The 22,013-nt window shown below is 38.1% G+C and overlaps 1 protein-coding gene across 1 annotated transcript; it reads left to right on the top strand.

Moving 5' to 3' along the window:
• The first annotated feature begins 16,143 nt into the window (after nucleotides 1–16,143).
• LOC149827727 (protein LIFEGUARD 2-like) lies at nucleotides 16,144–20,325 on the top strand. Its single transcript, XM_090018230.1, has 4 exons — nucleotides 16,144–16,623; nucleotides 17,572–17,685; nucleotides 19,727–19,884; nucleotides 19,965–20,325. The coding sequence occupies exons 1-4, from the start codon at nucleotides 16,350–16,352 to the stop codon at nucleotides 20,169–20,171; spliced, it is 753 nt and encodes a 250-aa protein (XP_089874356.1). The 5' UTR covers nucleotides 16,144–16,349; the 3' UTR covers nucleotides 20,172–20,325.
• Nucleotides 20,326–22,013: the final 1,688 nt, after the last annotated feature.

Genomic DNA, 22,013 nt, shown 5'->3' with positions numbered 1-22,013 from the left:
GCAAAATTGGCCACTTCGTGAGAAGCATTGAGGGTAAGTTTGGTTGTGCTTTTGAAAAGTGAAAATATTGTTTCAAAATCTCATGAGACCTCATGAGAAAGTGAATCACAAGTACTTTCTAAATGTAAGTTTTGTGCCAACAGACTTTTTATCAAACTTGCTTTTGAGTTCTAGTAAAAAAATGTTTTATGTTTTGTTGCTTTTAAGGTAATGTTCAAATGATATTGTGATTCCAAATCACATGAGATGCAACCAAACCCACCCATAGGTTCAACGATTTGAAGGCCAGAAATTGTTTTGAAAGCTTTCGGTAGCAACCATATATGAGTGATTTGTGGTTTGGAGACGGCTCCAAAAATCAACACGTCAATGATGAATTGAAGCATGAAAAATTGGTTGAGGCCCTGGCCTATTCAAGTCATCAATAAAGCTGGAAGCAATGGCTTTCCTAAACAAGGCATTGAGTGCCTCACTAACAATATTAAATAGTAAAGGAGAAAGAGGTCTCGGAGGCATCTTTGCATATAAAAGTATTCTCCTCACTCCCCATTGATGGATGTGACAATCTAGGCTCATAGTGATGAGCTCAGAAATTCAATTGATGAAGCAGTCCAAAAAGTCCATGTTTTCATACATAACCAAAGGAATGTCTTGTTAAACTAATCGAAAGCTTTGCAAATATCAAGCTTGAGCATGGATAACATCTAACCTTTCTTTGCAGCATGAATCCATGATCTCATTAGCAACCAAACCACAATCATGAAGCTTTCGCCCTGGTAAGAACGCACATTGAAAATGAGATATGAGTTGGGAGAGGTGTCCTTTCATTCTTAACGCTAATTTTTTTGCTAGCATTTTGTATAGTCCCTAATAATGAAATCGGACGGTATCTCAATATGTCTTCTGCTTGGTTGCCTTTGGGAATAAGAATGAATTCAGACCTATGGAGCTTTTTTAAAAGAGAACAATTAGGGTGGAACTCATGGGCCAGGTGGCATAGGTTTGTTTTGCAAGTCTACCAAAAAAAATTGAAGAAGTGTGAAGGAAAGTTGTTCGGGCCTAGGGCCTTCCCGAAGGGCAACACCCAAAGGGCAATCTTGATCCTAGCTTTGTCGAATGGCCTTATGAGATCCCTTAAGGTGCGAGTTGAAAGCTTAGGGAGGGGATGTAACACCCCAAATTTTGTATCCTGAAAATCATGATTTGTTTTTTTGAAATACTTTTATAAAATTACAACGGAAAAACCAAACAGAACAAAAACTTGGCGCGTTACTTCTCGATCACATTCACATTTATACATGCTATAAATTGAAATTTTAATCATTCATGAATTAAGTAAATGTCTATACATCTTCAAATAAAAGTTAATTTAACAAATTAAATCAAATGATCAGAGTTTGGAGCATTTAAAAATGCTCGTAGTCTAAAAACACTCAGAGGTTGGGAAAGGCTTAGCTTGGTTCCCGTCGCAACTTCCCGCCATCGCACATGAGATCACTCGATACATGAAAACATTAAAATCTATAGAGTCAGACAAACATGTCTCAGTAAGGTGGCACTATTCAAAACACATAAATTAAAACCAGTAAGCATGATATTACTTCGATCTTTCATACATTTAACAAGATTCAAGACAACACTGTTATAAACATAAATTTTCGATATATCATGCTAGCATACATTTGTGAAAGTAACTTTAACCTATCATCCACTCAAACATAAATAATTAAATATGCAAGAACAACTAATAAATGCATGCACTTACCCTTGTAGAAGCCAATTTTTATGTATAAGTCATTTCTTATCTTCAATTATATTTTCTTTCTTATATGATGCATGACATGCCTATCTAATGCACAATTACTTAAGTTATAATTTTTAGAACCCTATGGGTACAAACACAAGCAGAAGTCTTAAGTCAAGGCCATGAAGCAGACAATGTTTTCCATCAAAGGAGTGACTTTGGCCTGGCCGGGCACCATTGGCCAATGCCAAGTGAGGGACGCCAATAGCGAGAAAAGTTCTCATACTATTATTCCGATACATCAGACTTTACTCATGAGATTTTGTACCTCCACGCTGTAGTCTAATGTTGAGGGTTCCCTTATCTTCGTGGTTGGGGAGGAGCAACCTTCCATGCTCAATTTGATACCCACGAAGCCAAACTAATACCACTTACCTTCTCTTAGTAAGTATCAATCATTTAATGTTACATGTTTAAACTTTAAATTATTTGTTTTACATGCAACATTCACATAACAGTCTCATTTAAAGAATTTGGCTACTTCAGGGCCTATGGATGCACTTTTAAAACATTTAGTTCGATCTCATTGCACATGTTTCACTCTTTTCAAAATCATGCATATATGCATAAATAAGCAATAACTTTTCTTATACAATGGATGCATCAATTCATTCACATTATCATTATCATGCATATGACAGTCATGTGAAGAAAATTGTAGGCATGTTGAGTCATTAAAAATTTGCATTTAGCATGGGGCTAGGTAACACTATACATGCTTAGTTCATCTCAATTTTTAGCCCACATGCATTGATGAAATAATGAATCTCTTTTGCAGTTAAATGCATCCAACATTACAATCTTTACCAGCAGATACATAGCAGCACTATATCAAAAAAATACAACATGCAAAGTTCTTTAATATTCACATCAATTCGCAAAACAGAGACTTTGGTCTACTTATTTGCTAGGGGCCGTAAAGGCATGTTGGTGCCTTAGCACCTAAATCAAATTGTGCCACAGTAGTGGATACTCCATTTTAACAGTACATCATAAATTTGTAAGGGCATACATACGAACACATAAGATACGCAAGCATTCGGTAGTCAGTTCTTAAACCGGTTCCAAACTTGTGAAAACCCAACTATGTTCGACTGTTATAGAGGTTACAAAAGCTTTTATTATCGTCAGTCATAGCTGAAATTTTCAAGTTTGTAGAGAATTTTGTCAACTTTCTGATGCCACAAACTGTTTATAAAAATTCATCTGAATGAGGGAGTTACGAATGTTTTGGTACAGACCTATACTTTTTTATTCTGGTTGTCACATAGCAGTACTCAGTCCACGGACAGAGCTCAAAATTTCACAGGAGCTGTAAAATTTTGTTAGCTTTCTAAAGCAATAAATTTCTAGTAAAAACTCCTTTAAATGAAGGAGATATAAGCGATTTACTAGTCAGGTGTCAGACAAAAAATATGTAGTTACGGAAAATATGCATTCGGGTGGGCCAAAACAGGCCACTTGAATTCATATTTTCTACAAAATTTCAAATGAACATGTTTCAAAAAGTCATAAAATTACATCTACACTATTTTTAACTAATGTACCATGGACAAGTCTCATTTTTGCAGCTATTAGGGCGAAGAACAGACCCGTCTCCCCGAAGCCTATTTCTTTAGAAATAGTTTCAGTAAGTTTTGCAATAAGGCATATAAAACACATAATTTTTTCATGACATAAATTCAGAAAATCATGGTAATAATCATAATGTATTCACATGAATATTCACTACAATCTCTAACTAAAATTTGTATGAAAATAATTAGATATTATATGTATTTTCTAAAAAATATAACTTTTATTTCTGACAAAATCGATAGCATGGGGAAAATAGTTTTTAGAGGGGATTTTCTTTCAAAAACCCTTTTCTATCTTATATTTTGACAACTCTAAGTCAAACTCACATGTGGGAGGCATGATTTAGAGTCTGTCCTTATGGAAGAACTCGTGCCTACGAGTTTCGATTTACGTGTGGAGAATAGAACCCCTTACCTCTTTTGGCAAAATTGGCTCCTATACTTGTGAAATCGAAGTTTGACCATAAACTGACCACCCAACACGTGTGATGACCATGCCAACGTACTCTTTCCACTCCTCACACGCACGTTGGTGTCCTCCTTGTTGGGCCAAGAGAGGATGCATAGGGAATTCGTAGGAAAGGAAGAGAGGAAAGAATGAGAGAATTAGAGAGCAAGGGGAGAAAAAACTAAAGTGGCAAAATAGGAAAAAAAATCACAAAGGTGCAAATAAGGGGTGTGTGTGTGTGAGCCCCTCCCATGCTTTATAGGAGTTTAGGGGAGGTCAAGGGTTGGATGAATCCCAGCCCTTGATCTAGATCAAGGTATTCTTTCCTAACTTTTATTCCATTCTACCTTTCTTTTTCTTTTTCTTTTGTATTTACATTTAGCTAGCTTAGGCATTTATATTTAATCCATAACATAGTATATACATAATATATAAAATATAATGTGGGGCCACATGGGCTGGTCGACCCCCATGGGGTTGGCCCCCTTTTTAAAATAAAATTTCAAACTTGAAGAAATTCAATAGGGTCGATGAGACCCTTGGGCATGTGGGTGTATTTCATACACTGATAAATTATTTTCTAAGTCCTACATCCTATGGCATAATGCTTAACTTGAATCATTACAAAAAGAGAATTGTGAAAATTCATGAAAATTTCTCAACAAATCGCAGGTATTACAAAAAAAGTTAAAGTATAATTCCTTTTGATTAGATGACATTAGAAAATAATGTTTTGTAGTAATGGAAAGCTACCAAAAGGATAGTCTGGCCCATATATTCATTGTCCCCAACACAAAGCAAGGGAATGTGATTGCGTTGCCTTTTGTGAGAAGCCTTCAGATGAAAGAACTTGGAGTTCCCATCACCCCAGTTCGTCCAGTGGACCCATGCTCTTTGCTTCCATGTGATCTCTTCCCTGATATCACAAGATAGTTGGGTGGCTTTGGCCTGAAGCAACTCCAATTCCTTCGAATTGTTGGAGAGGCTAGAAAGGTTGACTTTCTTACATTGAATACCATTCAGTTCACCCTCGCAGGTTTAAACTTGATCAAACTTGTTGTTTGCATGCAATTTCACCCATTGCTTGATATGAGGAGCCAATCCATGCAACTTTTTGTATAGTTTAAATGTCATCCTTTTTCCTTCAATTGTTTCTGCCCATTTAGATTCCACAATTTCCTTAAAGTATAGAATTTGAATCCACCAATCCTAGTATTTGAATTGCCTTAGGCCCAAACCTAATTTAAGTAGAATTGGATTGTAGTATAATTCAGTCATCGGCAAGATCGTGGTAGTGTTCTAGAAATTGGTCTGAGACAAGTGCCTTATCGAGTTTTCTAAGACAAGGAGCTCATCTTTTGTTCGACCATGATAATGAGATTTCACCGAGCAAAACCTCATAGAGATTCCAAATAGTCAAGAAATTTCTAAAACTCCTCATAGACCTGGTCACCTTGACCGAAAGATTGCAGTCATCAGAATGAAGGAGTTGAAGTCTCCTATTAGGTGTAACACTCTAAAATTTTAACATGAAAATACAAGAATTTTTTGTTAACATTGGTTCCAATATGTAATTATGTAATAGGCTTACCAATGGCTATGTTGCAACCGTACCAAGTACTACGTGAGGGTGTCATATCCTCCTAGTACCAAATTTAGTTTGGAACCACCAAAGACAAACCAATTTGAATACATTTATAAAATTTGACATTTTTGCCTATTTTGTATTTTTTGGATAATAGAAAATTTCAAGGCTCTTTCTTAAATTATCAGTGTATGATGACATTCTCACACATTTTTTAAGAAGAACAATCTTTATTTTATTAAAAATGGAGTTGAAACGAGCTCGGCCAGTTTCAGAGGCATTATTGGTATTTTGAGAGTATTTTGAGGGTATTTTAGTTATCGGGGTTGATTTGGTCCAACCCTGAGTTGACCCAACGGGGTCATCTGCAATAAAGCTTTTTTTGGCCATTCTCAGTTGGCTAGATGGCAGGATGTGTAATTTTATATTATGGTGAAGGTTAAGAATGGGTTCAAGGGACCCATTCATCTTTTTTTTGGCATGCAAGGGCAATTTTTTTCTTGTATTACCTGGGTTGCCGCTCAGTTGGACCAATCGTAGTAGAGTTAACCCTGCTTGGGTTAACTGGGTTCAGCCAGGTGGATGAACCCACTAAGGACTTGGTATCACCCTAGTTAGACCAGATCCAGTTAGCCCAACAAAGGGCTCTTTTAGGTCAGGATCCAGGTGGACCTTGACCAAACCCAGATCCACCCCCAATTTAAACCCCCTCTCCCATGACTTTCTCTCCCTCTTTTTCCTCTTTTGGCTCTAAGCACTGACCAGCCCTCTCCCTCATGCATTCTTCTTTCCTCCATTGATCGACCACTTTTGGCCCCTTTTTCGGCGACCACCACCACTTTGTCATCCTCCTCTCGCTGCCGTAGAAGCTCATGACAACTGTCTTTGCTGTGATTTTTTAAGAAACACCCAACTAGGAGGAGGAGGAATGACTTAGGGTAGGTCAGCTCCCCCCACATTATCTTCTTTGATGTTTATTTTTTTATTATTGTTTTTTTTTTGTTGCTTGGGTGTTGGGAGCATCCTTAAGGAGGAGGACATGTTGCAACAAGAGGCTACAAGCCCAGACATGATTAGAAATCTTGGGAGGTCCGCGTTTAATGATCGGTGACTTGTGCCTGTTGGATTAGCCAACAAAGGTAGGTAGAAACCCCCATCTTCGTGTTAGTTTCATGTGTTAGGTTTGTTTGAGTGGGATTTATTAGAAATGGTTTGGTTGATGTGATTTGATGTCGTTTGGCATTCTTTTTGAGCCATTCATCTGAAAAAATATATATATGAGTTGAGATTCTGTGTTTTATTTTATATATGACAAAAAAAATATGGGTGTATTGAATTTTTTTTAATCTGCATTTTTGGAATTAATGAATCTGTTTATGGTTGTGAGTATGTGATGTTCTATAAAATTTGTTTTAGTCATTTGGACAGATAAAGTATAGGTAAGTGGATGACTGTGAATCTGTGTTTTTTTATTTAATTGGATCTGATTATTTGCCTCGAATCCATGCTGGTTTTGATTTATGTTTGTGGTGTTTCACTTGTTTAGAAAATTGCATGTATGTTATTCTGTTAAAGTGAATCCATAAAAAAAAATTTCTGCATGTTATTCTTTAATTTTGTTTTTGTTGTCATGAAATTTCTAACTCCCTGTTTTAGCTTTAAGTTTTACCAAAAAAAATTATGATGTAAATTCTCTATTTCAGCTTGAAGTTTTATTGAATTTTTTTATGCTGCTAATTCCCTGTTTTAGTTTAAAGTTTTATTGGATTTCTCATGTTATAAATTTCCTATTTTGCTGGAGGTTTTGCTGAAATGTTTTATGTTGAAAAAAAATCTCTGTTTTGGCTTGACATTTTATGGAAAATTTCAAGTTGATGAAATCGCTATACTTTCCTTCGAAAAAACAGTTTTAGTTCTGTCATAGTTATTTGTTGCTCTATAATGAATTTGAAAAAAAATACCTACTAATATGAACATTTCTTTTATAGATACATGCTCTTCCTCATTTGCATTTCTTCTTCCGCATAAGTTGTTGTCAATCTACTCCTATGCATTTTGTCTATATATGTGTTATTATATTGTGACGGTCCTGCTCACATATACTTAAGTAAGTGAGTTGCTGTCAAGATTTTTTAGCTAACTATATATGAAAACCTTGCATTAACCTCATTCTTGATTAGGGAGAAACAAATCATTTGCTGAAACTAGTTTTTTGTTCACTGAATAGACCTGTCTAGTTCGACTTAACCAAAGAACCATAAGCCTACAAATTTACAGAATGAATCAAATTCTGAAAATTTTATTGTAGATAGATGAGTATGTCTGACAATATCTTTGATAGAAATCAAGTCTAAGCTCTATGTCATCTGAGAATTAAAATTCATGCACTATAGACAATTCATATTCTTGGATAAACTGCATTTCAAAATTTCAAGTTTATGGAATCGACTTTCATGATTTTTATTTCACAAACCGAAATAAATTTGTTCTAAAATTTTTTTATCGTGTCTTCTTCAATATGTAAACTAACACTGATAAAAAAAAAATCTAGAAACAAGGAGCAAATTAAGAGTAATAAAATCATTAAACTCATGCAGTCTTTACAAAATTTCTGTCAGGATAGAAATTTTGTTTTGACTTGTAGAGGTCATATTTCCCAATTTGGACCTCAAACAAACCCAATTTTTTTTAAAAACTTTGTATATGTGTTTGAAAATTCTCTCTAAAATTTAAGATTTTTTGGAATTACCGTTTGAAGATCCAAGCAATTATTTCAGACTAGTTGGAATGAAAATTTCAGGACAACATGCTTTTAACTTACACATTATTTATTTCATGTTTTTGTAAAATAAACATCATAAACATGCTTTAACATAGTTTGATTCAATATAAACTCATCATTAACATGCATGTACATATTCAAACATGTTGTAAACACAAAGATCATATTCATATCATGATTTATGTATCAAAACCATCATTTCTACCTTAGAGACTTTGTTTTTGCCAAAACCAATTTCCCACAAATGATTTTGGATTTTTGAAAACCTCAAATGAGACTTCTAAACCATTAAACCACATTCCAACCATGCACAATCATGTTTAATATAGCAAAGTACAAAAATACAACATCAAACATGGATTTACATCTAAAAATACACATAAATCTCTTTTCCAATTCATTTTTTTCAAAAACGACTTTGGTAAAAATGGTTTTAGAGTTCTAAAACCTATAACCTCAATGTGATATCAGTCCATGCATAAACCATGGTTGATATACATAATGAAATGCATATGAAAATTCTCTCATGGCACTTACATGCTCCTTAGTATCATACATACATTTTTAGTTAGAATGTACCTACCTCAAACCTCAAACTGAACCCGAAAATAAAAATCTGATCCATAGGGTGATTCTCCTCCTCCTTTTGGCTGCATCACCTTCTTCTCAGCAATAGAGAACAACCTACACCAGCTCTAGACCCTAAATGGTATGGATGAGGAGGAAGAAGAGAAAAAATGGAGAGAAGAACTTGGGAGAGAAAAAAACTTGGAAAAAGAAAAAAAGTATGGGAAGGGGGACACGAATGAGGCTATGTATAGCCCTCATTGGGGTTCTCAAATACTTTAGGTAAGCCTCCCAATCATTCTAAATAAATTTCTAATTGGCTTAGGAAAGTCCTAGCCAATTAGGTTGTCTAACCCAAATAAACTTCTTATCTATTTTATTATACATATATTTTTAATTATATTAAGATAAGAAAGGTGGGGAAGTCCCACCCTCTTATGAATATTATCTATATATGGAGTCCATACTATATAAACTCTATACTACCTAGGAGGGTCTCACCTAGAGTTCAATCTTGCTTTAAAAAAAATAAGAATATCATAAGTTACCTAATTAACTAAGTCATTTCTTGAATTGGAAAACTTTACTTTTAAATAAAGGTAGGATCCTAGGAAATTAGATCTTTAGAAAGTAAAACATTTCCAGTCAACTAATACGAGCCTACATAGGGGCATCCCACCCTCTTGGACTTCCTAATTGTTTAATTAAACTAATTTAACTAGTTATTAATTCAAATCCAATTAATTTTCTATTTTAAATTTCTAAATCCAAATTTAGATCCAATTAGATCTACATTCCAATCCAAATCCAATTTATATCTAAATCAAATTCAGATCCAAATTCAAAAGCTAAATCCAATTTCACATCTGATTAAATCCAAATTCGAATTCACTTTAAATTAAATTTATATTAAATCTTAATTGAAATAAAATTTCACTTAAATTTGAATTAACATTCACACTCAATTCTAATTCAATGCAAATTCAAATAAAAATTAAATTTATAATTGAGACATAAAATTCATCTTTATTAATTTAATAATTGCTAAAAAATCTGCGGGTATTACATTAGGCACCACAGATTTGAGAAAGAGTTTGCTATGCGATTGAGCTCAGACCAAAAAATTGCTTAGTGTTACGGTAATAGGTCCATATATAATTGTGAAGATGAATGGGTAACCTATGGTTGTGGGTGGGTTTAAATCCAATAGTGATTGTAAAATGCCCCACCTCCAAGATTTTAGTATCCCACTCGCTCTGCCACAATATGAGGATCCCACCAGAAGCTCTCACTATTGGTTTATCTCTATAGTTACATTCATTCCAAATGGAGTGCACCAGAGTCTCAAAGATTTCTTCAATTTTTATTTCCACTAGAGACAACATGTCAGGAGCTAAGTTCTTACACAAATTAGCTAAGAAAAGTTGTTGGTATTTCGATTTTAGACCATGAACATTCTAAGAGTAGAGCTTCATTGGATTCAAATACCAATATGTCATGACCTATAAGTCAGACTCGAGGCCGAAAAGAGGACTTAAAACTCCCCAAAGGTGGAAAGGCTACAGAGTTCTCTTTTGAGTTTCGAGAGACGAGGGTTCTTAGAAGCCAACCTCGGGAAGGATGATGCAACATCATGAACCTTGGAAGCCATGGTAGAGGTGATTGATGCCACTTTCAAATATGGAAAGTGAATATTCAGGCTGAGAAGAGTTGCAACCATAGGTTGGCTCAATAGAGGGAGAAGGGCTTCATCGACCAGGGAAGGGAGAGAAGGGGGATCATCATGTAGATGTAAGGAAAGCTTGGATGAATGTTCATGGGGAATGTCAAGGTTATTAGAAGAGGAAGAGCATGGAAAATAAAGTGAAGTTCGATGAAATAGAGAATCCAAGGATGGAGAGAAAATGTCTAGAGTTGAAAACATGATACAAGAGATATAACAAGTTCCACAAGTCATTATAGGTGATGGATGTGGGTGCAAAAGCAATTATTGGCACATGAGAAATGAGTGTGTGCCCCAACGAGAGATGATGTGTTAGGCAAGAATTGAAAAGAGGGATAGACAGTTGGGTAGTTACCTTCAAATGGTTACCATTGCAGTGGGAAGAGGTGGTTGACAAGACAATGAGAATGATGGATATGTGAAACAACAAGAATGAGAAATGACTCCTTGATTTCGTACAGTGTAATGAAAGAGGAGCTAGGAGCGCATCATTATAGGGGCAACTAGCAGAATTTGGAGGGGCTGAGTGTTGACACCTTTGGGTGGCCTCCTCGATTCTAGGCATGAGTGAGATTCCTGAGCTGACAATGATGAGGTGTGCCTCTACATGAGGCTTGTGCTAGGAGAGCCTCAGGAGTGAATGATTGAAAAACCTCAGGCCTTGGGAGGAGCTAGGCAATGGTCCCACTCCATTGAACCAATTTTTTTGGTGGGGCCATGGATGCTAGATTCTGATTAAGATACCGAGAATGAGAAGGTGGTGATGGAGGATGTTGTAATAGCCTCAGATGATGGGATGCCAAGTGAAGATGCATATGTAGGATCGTTACGTAGATTGCCCCCAACAAAAAAATGATCCTGAAAGTGTAGAGGATCCGATGTTGGTGGCTACATTAGACGCGTTGGGGGTAGAAGGGCATGGGTGAATAGGATTAAAATCCCGATGATACCGCCACACAACCATGAGATTAGGATTATTCTTTTCTTTACTCCTGTTGCACCTGAAGCAATATATGCGATGATTGATATGGATTCTTTTACTACCTTGGCCGAGAAGAGTGAAGCTATGCACAAGAGCATGTGGATTGTTTTCTCCTTTCTTGATAATACTAGTGTCCATTCTAATCCCTCCAGTGAAGGGTCCATATAGAGAGGTAAGGGAAGGTGGCCAATTTCTTGCACCTAAGGTTGCATAACGATCCAAGGCACATTCCATAAAAACTTCTTTACAAAGTCTATTGTCAAAGACCTAGCTTGTAAGCAATCTTTTAAGATTCTCGATAGATGCAAGAAGAAGGCTTGATCTATTTTTTGTAGTTGCTTCCAACCGAAATGAATACCTTAGTAAGAGCGCATCTGTCCAAGGTTCTGGAGAGAACATGTATTCACACAATGAGTTGCTTGTGTCAGTTAATGCCCAACATTGTATAATCCACCAGAAGTTGTTTACTGAGTGATTCTTTATAGAGGGTGGTGGAGATTGAATAGGTGGTTGGCGAGGATGGTGGATAGTGAAAGATCTGACATGAAGACAAGCTTTAGTGCTAGGACGGAAGTGTTGAGTTTGTTGGTGAGTTCTTTTGTGCTCGTGAGCCTGTTCATGTCGTCGCTCCATCGTGCATGTCCCACTCCTATAGTTGAATGATCCCAAAAAGGAGACACCCATCAATAGTTTACAATCAATACACCAGAAGCACAAGTCAGCTTGATCATCGAGAGATTGTAAATCCCACTCACCTTTGTCATTTTGGAGGAGTTATAATGAAATTGATTTTTGGTTCACTCATGCACCACTTTCATCTTATATATATATGTGATCTATATGCTTGTTTTTATAAGAATCACTTCTTGGGGCATTTGATTCTCATGCATGAATGGGTTTTTATAAGGCTTCAAAAACCATTGGTGTTGGTGTTATTGTAACGATATGTGGTGATACAAACATGGTGTGTTGTAGTGGATTAGAGGATGCCTTTGTGGATTTGGTTAATTACCTCACTACTAAGATAAGACTTCTCTCGCGCATGGCGTTTGGTACACATGGGTGTGTGTGGGTTAGGGCTAATTCTCTCAAGGATCACCTTAGGTGGTTCCAATCGTGCATAGTGGCACTGGGCTAAACAACTGAGTGCCTAGACGTCGGTGAGTGATTTGGGTAGTGTTGCTTACTAAAACATACAACTATCAACTGGCTGCAAGGCTAAGGATAGATGATGAACTTTTTTTAATACTGAAATACCTACAAGTCTCCTGCGTGACACTTTCAGGAGGTCGTGTCACTGCCTTGGTGGTGCGGTGGTGCTATTAAATTTGGGTTGTTAATTTCGTGGAGTGTGAGCATCACCCTCTCTTCAAAACTCGAACGATGACTGCTTCTGCACATTTGTGAAGAGTATTTGGCATCGTGCATGGGGTGATGTGCAAAACTGTGGCTTGGGCTAGGTTGTTGTGCATGAGGCGGTGCATAGGACTGAACATTTGTCAAGGTAGTTGCGCATGGAATGATGCATAGTGCCAATAAATGTTTTGATAGTCTCACATAGAGTGATGTGTGGGGCCTAGGGCCATTAGGCTGGCCAAGTTGGGTTCACCGGATGCCAAACAGGCTTGCAAAAAATTAGCCTATGACAATTGCATTGGCACTCGATACACCTTAGTGTATCGCGTATCAGGTGTACCAGTACTAGGCATTGGTACAAAACTCATTTTCAAAACCATAGATTGAAGTATCAAATGTTTAAGAAACTTGTCTCAATTATGTAAGAAGTGCATATCATCTTACATAAAAACATGTTTTTATTATATTATAAATGAGTGTCAAGTTAATTTCTATTATCATTTTTGCACACAAACAAAAAAATCATTTTATAAGCACATTTATTTTTATTAAGAGTAATAAATATTATAATTTGTAAAAAATTATTATATAATAATGATTGATTTACATGTAATGTTTGACAATTTTAATTTATGGGCATTTTTATAAAATATATACTTTGTATCAACTTTTGAGAAACTCATACAAATTCTTTTAGAAATTGTATCTATGTATATTAGAAACTTGTATCAACATTTTTCAGAACCGTTTCAATAGGCATTTCAAATAAAAACGTACCTGAAACTTTTTTAAGCCCTCACCTACCCGTACCCGCACCCGTACACTCATACCCATACCGCATACCAGTACTAGTACTCATACCAGTTTCTGGTAACTATGATATGAACCACACTTGATATACTTTTTTACATTGAAAAACTAAGATCTTAATCAGAATTTCAGTTGGACCTACATTTAGTATGAAATTTCACAAGCCTTACCCGACCCCATAAACTAATTAGACCCTTTGGGTCTAGTCCGGATTCTCAATGGACCTCTCTTGATCACCAAACCCTGACACTATGAGGTTCAATGCGGGCCAGGTCTGGGTTGAACCCAACACATGACAACCCTAGACCGGAAGAGTCTTACCCGATCCGTGGGCCAACCGAAAAATTCAAAAAAGGAAGCGCCAGCGGGACTCTTGTCCAAAGAGAGAGAGAGAAGCCATGTCCATCCCAAGAAAACTGAAAGGAAAGATAGGGAAGGGACACATTTCCCACCTCCCCCATCATATTGGTTGTCGCTCAAAGACATCTAGGAGCGAGGGCCCTACAACCTACCTCTTATCTGTTAGCCTTTGATTTGTTTTTCAAATTTTGAAATATGATTCGCTTTTTGGTGAGTATGTACACCAGAGTTACCGGAAGCTTATTAGACAGGTGGGAAGCGTGCTTTTCGGAAACTTAATTCGGAAGCACGATGCTCCTCGCTTCCAAAACTTGATGGGAATCTCGATTCTCTCAGGCTTCGAGTATGCTTTCCACACGCTTCATTTTTTATCTTTAGTTTTGACAGATGTTTCTCTTCCTTATCTATATTTAGATGATTGCAATGCTCATTCACGGCACACTTTGAAATGTATAACAGCCTCATCTTCAACGTACAAAGCTTTGTGATTCGAAGGACGCAGATCTTGATCCCATGTATGTGAAAAAGAGACCAATTGAAAGAACTTGTTGCCTCAATTTATTCGTCCGAAAATTGTTAAGAGCAGAGCCTTAAACGGGAAGGAGTTCGTTTCATTTTTTTAGCAGGTTCTTGCACCCATATAAAGTGAATAATTTCAAATTAGAATATGATTCCCTACTCTTTTGCATTTGCTTACTATTTCAACTCCATTGTAGATCGTTGATGCTTTGAACAAAGGGATAATTCCATCGACGGGGTCGCTAGTGGAGGTTTTCAACAGAGCAATTCTTGAGCGCTGTTTGAAACTCTACAACCAGATGATGTCCAATGTGCAGTTGCCACTATCAGAGAACTTGTTGCAGCATGCACATGAGCAAGCAAGAACTGGTACAATGAAAGCCTTCGAGCAGCAGCATTTCGGACGACGTCATGCAAGATGATGAGATAAAAAAGGTGAGTGGTGGATATTCTGTCGTAGATCTATACTTCATACTCATTTTTTTTTTAAGTTTTGTTGGCACTTTCTGATTGGATAATTCTTGGTATCTTGGGTCAATGATTATATGATTTTCTTTTGAGGCACTTAGTGTTCATGTTGAAACAAAATTCATGTGATTCATAAAATTTGATTGTTTGATAGAGATCTTATTTTTTATTCCTATTGCAGGTGTACAAAAATTTTGTCCTTGCAAGTGAGTATCAGTCTTCAAAGCTCTGTGAAGCCCTTTATATTAAGCGTGAAGACAAAATGGACCAGCTTCAAGTCTTGAGGCTTCCTTGAATGGCAAAATTCAATCCTGGTTTTCTCCATTGCAATAGAAGTTTCGAAGATGAGTGTATTGGGCCTTCCAAAGCTAACTATGAGCAGCGCATGGCTAAGGTAAGATTTCTATTCTTGGTCATGGCTGAATACCATTATATATTTAGCCTCATTGTTTGAACACTTGGTGCCATAAGGAGTCAGAATGTAATGGTTACAACTTATTTGTTATCAATTGCATCTTTTTGTGCTTTTTTATCAACTCAGTTACACTTTTGATTCTCAACATGCTTGCTGAGTCAATTGCATCTCAAATGTCCTCATGATCATTCTTTATTTTCTTGCCTACATGCTTTTTCATTCAAGAAGCAAGCTTTTAAGCTTAGAATATCATGTGTTTTGGGGAAAATATAATATCATATAATAACACTATAGCATGGACAAAAGAGGCAAGTGTTATTATGATATCATATAATAACACTTTGAATAAGTGACTCCTTAAGCAATTTGAGAGATCCAGAAAATTGTGGTTAGACCTCTTTCCGTCCTTTGTAAATATTGCAAAAAAAAATTCAAGATATCATAGTGACCAATTAATGTTTAAAACATGGAAATGACACCAGTTTTTTGTTTTTCTTGTGGGGTATTGGAAGTTTTTATATCTCTTGTGTTTTTATTGGCAAAAAGATCATAACAAGACTAATTAAAAATGTACGAACTGTTTAAATTCCAAGCCTAAAACATCAGAATTTTTAATTGCAAACAATAATTTACTTTTTGAACGGCTGAGAGGATATTGCCTTTTTTTGTTGCAAACCAAAAAATATCGACCGCATTTGTCATTGTGTCTCTAAGGGCTTGAATTTTATCCATGATTTATTCATCCATCGGATTTCAATGGACTGAGCTTCCTTCGTCGGCAAGAGATCCGGACCTCATCGCCACTAAGAAGCGGCCACGTGTGATCATGACCGGACGGTTACGTTTCCGACCCAGAAATCCGTTCCCGCTGTCCACGCGCTGAAGCGATGCCTTTCCTCTCTCTCTCTCTCTTTCTCTCTCTCTGCGGGTGCGGGGGGACGATCCGGTGAAGCATGGTTGCGCAGGCGTTCCCGTGGCAGAGGCCGTACCGGAAGCCCGGCGACATCGAGGCCGGGACGGCGCCTCCGCTCTACCCGTCGATGCTCGAGAACCCGCAGCTGCGCTGGGCGTTCATCCGGAAGGTCTACACCATCCTCTCCTTCCAGCTCCTCCTCACCGTCGCCGTTGCCGCCGTCGTCGTTGTCTTCCATCCGATCGCTAACTTCTTCGTTACAACGCCGGCCGGCCTCGTGCTCTTCATCGTGCTCATCATCGTCCCCTTCATCAGTCAGTGTCCCCCCCCCCCCCCCCCCGCGCGCTCTGTTCCGTTCTCTCTTCGGTTTTGTTTGCGTTTTGAATTCGAATCGAACTTCTTTGGAATTTCGAAGAAATGTTTTGAATTGGCGAATCCTTCTTATTTCGAAGACGATGCCTAATTTAGATCGCTTCTTGTTTTTCTTTGTTTTTTTATTCCTAACTTCTTCAGAGTTTTGATCAAATGTATTGGATTTTGTATCTTTCTCTGTTTTTCTCCTAGATTATGTGAAAATTAGATCGTTTTCTTTTGCTTTTTTGATTTCTAACTTGTTTAGAATTACGATCAAAATGTATTGGATGTTGAATCTTTCCCTGGATTCTTAGTAGATTGTGCGTTTTTTTTTTCCTTTTTCCCAATATTTGTGAGAATTATAAAATCTATCGTGATTTCTTTCTCTCTTGAATATTCTACAAGTTTTCCGTTTTCCTGATTTTGTTATTTATGAGTTTTGTATTTTCATCGATGGTTATTATTTCTGTTGTCCTCTACGCTCTATTTTGTTTGTTTTCAGAATATCGATGAATTGTTTTTGGGGGCTCTTCGAGTTTTTCCCTGCTTTTTTTTTTTTAATTTATGTGAAACTTCTGATCTCCCGGCTTCCGCTTTTTCTCGTTGTGCGATTGTTTTTCTTGTTTTCGGGTGTTTCTGTTACCTATTTGTCAACGTGAATTCTTAATCCATGGCCTATTCCCTCCTTTTTTGGGTGTATTCTGTAAGTTTCAATGGCTTTTTATGCTTGTATTTTTTTTTTCAAGTTCCTGGGTTTACCCTGCGGTTATCGAAATTTGGATGAATTATTTTGGTATTTCTTGTCTTCTTTGCCATTTTTGAATTGTATGTGAAATATACGGGATTCCTTTCTTATCTGAATGTGCTATGATTTTTTTTTGCTGGTTTTTTAATCTTTTCTTTGACAGCTTTGTGCCCATTGTATTTTTATCACCAACATCACCCGATCAATTTAATTCTTCTCGGAGTGTTTACGATTTCGCTGAGCTTCGTCATCGGCTTGACGTGCGCATTCACTAGCGGTAAGTAAATCTTCAATCCTTTTGGCATCCATTTGGCGCGTTCTTGTTGGTTGTTGCTTGAATTTGCGTTGCCTTGAGACATTATAGTTTTTTGCAATCATGATCCTTTTTTTTGGTGTTTTTGTTGTTGATCTAGATCCACACTTTCCTTTCATTATTTGGTCTTTATTTAGTACTTAATCTTTGATGGGACAATACTCTGCTTTTCCAAAGGAGTTGGTCTGGCCCTGTATTCCTGAACTAATCGTTATGTTCCTAAAAATAGTCTTATTTCTCTTTTACAGAAATCAATTTCTATTTGCTATTGAAACTTAAAATTATTCCCCTTCTGTTTTTAGATGGTTGAGGTCCTGTTTTAGGAATGCCTTGTTGGTCTGAGAAGGCCTCACTGCTTCCCAGATCTTAAATGAGGCGTGGTTAGGATGTACTCCTGCCACACAAACACAAAAAATGCCAACCGGTGTAGCTATTTTTTTTTATAAAACACAAATACATAAAATCACTAGGTGAGCAGTAATTTTTCTGTGTAAAACACAAAACACAGACGCACAACGATGGCCCCAGTACTTCACTGGATCTGTTCTCTAAATTGGAGTACCATAATCCTGGAGATATATTTTGATATATTTTAGTCTATTATTAGAGAGTTGACAGGTCAAAGGAGTCATTTGGAGATCTGGGTCACGGTAGGAATCGAAATTCAAATATCATTCGACTTTGGTGGTCCAACGCCCCGTGTCCCTTCTATCATTCTTCTGCCTCAAGTAAAAGATTTTCGATTCGGGAGTCAATGAGCAGTGGACCGGGGGACAACCCGCGCCCCACTTGGACCGGGGATGAAGGGCATGAAGCGGGGATGAAGGTGGGGATGAAGGTTAAAATCTATCCTTGTGCGGGGATGGACTCACGCTTTCCCCCGCCTTGCCCCGTCCCCAATCCTTCAAGGGATGACTATAAACCAAGGGGAAATGGGGCCCCGCCTGGCCTCCATTTGGACTGGGGATGGAGGACATGAAACGGGGAGTGGAGGCTAAAATTCATCCCCGGGCCGGGATGGAGGTTCGGATTTTGAAATGGGGCGGGGGTGGAGACCTTGTCCCCAGCCCCCGACCCGGTCCATTGCCATCCCTGAAACCTTCTATTTTGTTGGTTATGTCTTCAGCATAATGCATTAATTCAAGTTGGGGCTCAATTCGATCACCCACGTAGTACTAAATTATTGAATGAATGATGTAGGTCACATTTATTTTTCTGACAAAGGACGGAGAAACCACTCCTAATTGTGCTGGCTAAGTCTGCTGTAATAACGGTTGCTTTTCTGACGGTGTAAACTCATGCTGCACCCTTTGCCCCTAGGGAGCAAGGGCTTATTCTTTGACTTTATCCCTAGCTCTGATTAATGCAAGGGTTCGATACTTATGAGAGTGAAACCCTGACCACAGTGATCTAGTAGCCAAGGCCCCTTCCATTGTACCAAACCCTTTGGGGGCTATGTAGATCACATTTATGGAGTCGGATTTGAACGAAACAACTTGCATCAATGAAATCCCAAAAGAGGGTATGAAGATAGAGATGACATGAATAGGGGTGAGTGAAACCCAATTGCTGGCTGAGTCCCTGTTTTCATCTGTTCTCCCTCCAGGTGGTGTATGAACCGTGATGGACTGATCTCTCGTGCGTGGTATCGGCCAATCACATGGTACGTTTTGAGTGGGGCCTGCATTCCGTTGATGTGGGGCCGTTGGTATGACACTTGGCTGTGACCACGTAGTAGAATGAGACGAGATCATTCGGTTCTGTTAGGAGAGTATATATATATATATATATATATATATATATATCCTAGTTAAGTTTTGCTTTGGTCTTGGGAGTGCCGTATGAATCATGTTTTTAGAACCCCACCTACATAACTGCAGAGTTTGCTAGTGTTGCTGTTGTTCGTTGCTTGGAAGTAGCTCCTCTGATTTCAAAAAATAGATGAGTGAAATCTCGAGGCGTTTGTCCTCTAAAAGCTCACTGAACCCCCTTACTGTTGGTGCAGGCAAGGTCATCCTGGAAGCTGCAATTTTGACGGCCGTGGTGGTTGTGACCTTAACCCTCTACACATTCTGGGCAGCGAAGAGAGGCCATGACTTCAGCTTCCTGGGGCCTTTCCTGCTCGGCTCATTGATGGTGCTTATGGTGTTTGGCCTCATCCAGGTGAGAGTCTGCAACCGAAGAGATCCCGCTCCTTCTCTACCTAAAACCAATTAATGGTTCTGATTGTGTTGGTTCATCAGGTCTTCTTCCCACTGGGGCATATCACCAAGATGGTCTACGGCGCTCTGGCGGCGATCATCTTCTGCGGGTACATAATCTACGACACCGACAACCTGATCAAGCGACACAGCTACGACGAATACATCTGGGCATCCATCTCCCTGTATATGGACATCATCAACCTGTTCCTGACGCTGCTGACGCTGCTCCGAGAAGTCGACGGTTGAAAGTTTTTTTCTTTTCTTTTCTGGTGAGGCGTTTTCAGGCCCATTACAGCCAGAAAAGTCCCACGCAGTACCCTTTTTTTTCTCAAGATCCTCGCCTTCAAACGTTGTAAAAATCTATTTCATGCATATACTAAAGTTCCCCTTGTAAAGCGACGAAGTGTAACTAGTAAAGCACGTGCAGGTCAGCATGGGTGTTTTCAAGTGCTTTTGTGGGGCGTTTGCATCTCACGGAAGGGGGTTGCCGTGGAAACTCTTGCCGCGGAAAAGAAATCGGACCCCCCATGAGAACCATTTTTGCCGAAAACTCAGAGGCAGCGTTTATTTTGGCATGCCCGTTGAGGGTTTTTCATGGAAACGATGGTTATCACTGTGGGCCCCGCAAAAATGCACTCCTCGTCGATAAGTTTTTCGGGGAAAACACTCATTTTCAGTGACACACAAACGTACCCTATTGTTCCTATTCAGTTTGTCGAGCTTATTTTACGAGTTTGAACGAGCTCTTTAAGAACTGAACATGAGCCGAGCCAGGAGTTGCTCGGCTTCTTTCCCAACCCTGCAACAAATATTTTTATTAAAAAGAAAGGAAAAAGAAGTGTTGCAATGTATAAAATGAGATCATTTTTATTGGGAAGGATGTGTGGTGTGAATCTGTGATGAAGGATGTTTGAAAGACATAAACCCGTCCTTATATTGGGCATCTAAAGGAAAATAGTATTATGGTATGTTCATTTTTGGGATTACCAATTTGGATGGGAAATTCAAGTTCGAAGAAACCCATCACCACATGTATTTGAGGAGTGGTTGAGTCTTATTTACTTGTTGGCTACACGAAGAACGAATTCCAATTTGGATACCTCATGTTGAAAACATTCATCTTATGGTGTCCTTTCAATCACCTCTTGCTACCCACATTCTATGGTCACCATTGGTTCAATGGCTTCCTGATAAGGCACTATGGGATCATGCCTTCTCGGTTTGAGGCTCTCTCATGGCTTGGTTGATCCTACATGATCGACTACTCACAGACTAAGCACTCAAAAGAAGGGTTTTTAGTCTCCCAAGCCAATGTGTTCTTTTTAAGGGTGAAGAGCACTTATTTTGGGGCTTTAACTTCACTTGATGTTGCTTTGTAAGGGTGTCATTTGCCTAACTGTTTATGGGAAAAAATAACCGATCTTAGAGAGGTACTCGTTGCTAATTTCATTCGGAGAAAGGGAAGCAAAATCGTCTTCACATCGAGATGTTTTCTATTGATTTTATGGTGCTTAATCTGGTTGCAAAGAAATGGCCGGCGACACATGGAATGCATGCTTTCAAGCTGTGTTTTAACAAAGGTAGCTCTGCGTGAACTTCGGCAAAAGTTTCGCTTCAAAACCATTTGTTCTAAATTTTGACATTGATATGTAAAACTTCATTGAGTGGCATATTGTCATTCTTGATGCATCTCATTCTACTTCAATGAAATTCTGAATACTTTTCTTTTAAAAAAAATATAGTTAATAAGCTTATAAAAGGCAAGCTGAGCCTAACATTGGTTATTCATATTCGACCTGATGAGCTTATTTCATGAGTTCAAACGGACTCTTTACAAGCTGAACATGAACCGAACTGCAACTGCAAGTGGCTCATCTCATTTCGCAGCCCTACCTGCTTGCTGTTTGCATTTCCTTATTACGTTTTTTTTTTTTTGGGGGGGGGTCAAAGATGAGCTTATTCCAGCTTAATTACCAAATATGGTGTTTTCATTGTTTCATTTACTGCCTGAAGGGTTCACATACCCTCCCCTCTTAAAATGATAGCAGACAAGTAACTTGAACAATCTTATACTGCAAACACCGATTC

The sequence above is a fragment of the Nuphar pumila genome, chromosome 10 (genome assembly GCF_984573655.1).
Source record: "Nuphar pumila chromosome 10, dmNupPumi1.hap1.1, whole genome shotgun sequence".
Taxonomy (NCBI): domain Eukaryota; kingdom Viridiplantae; phylum Streptophyta; class Magnoliopsida; order Nymphaeales; family Nymphaeaceae; genus Nuphar; species Nuphar pumila.
This window is presented reverse-complemented; position numbering and strand designations above follow the sequence as displayed.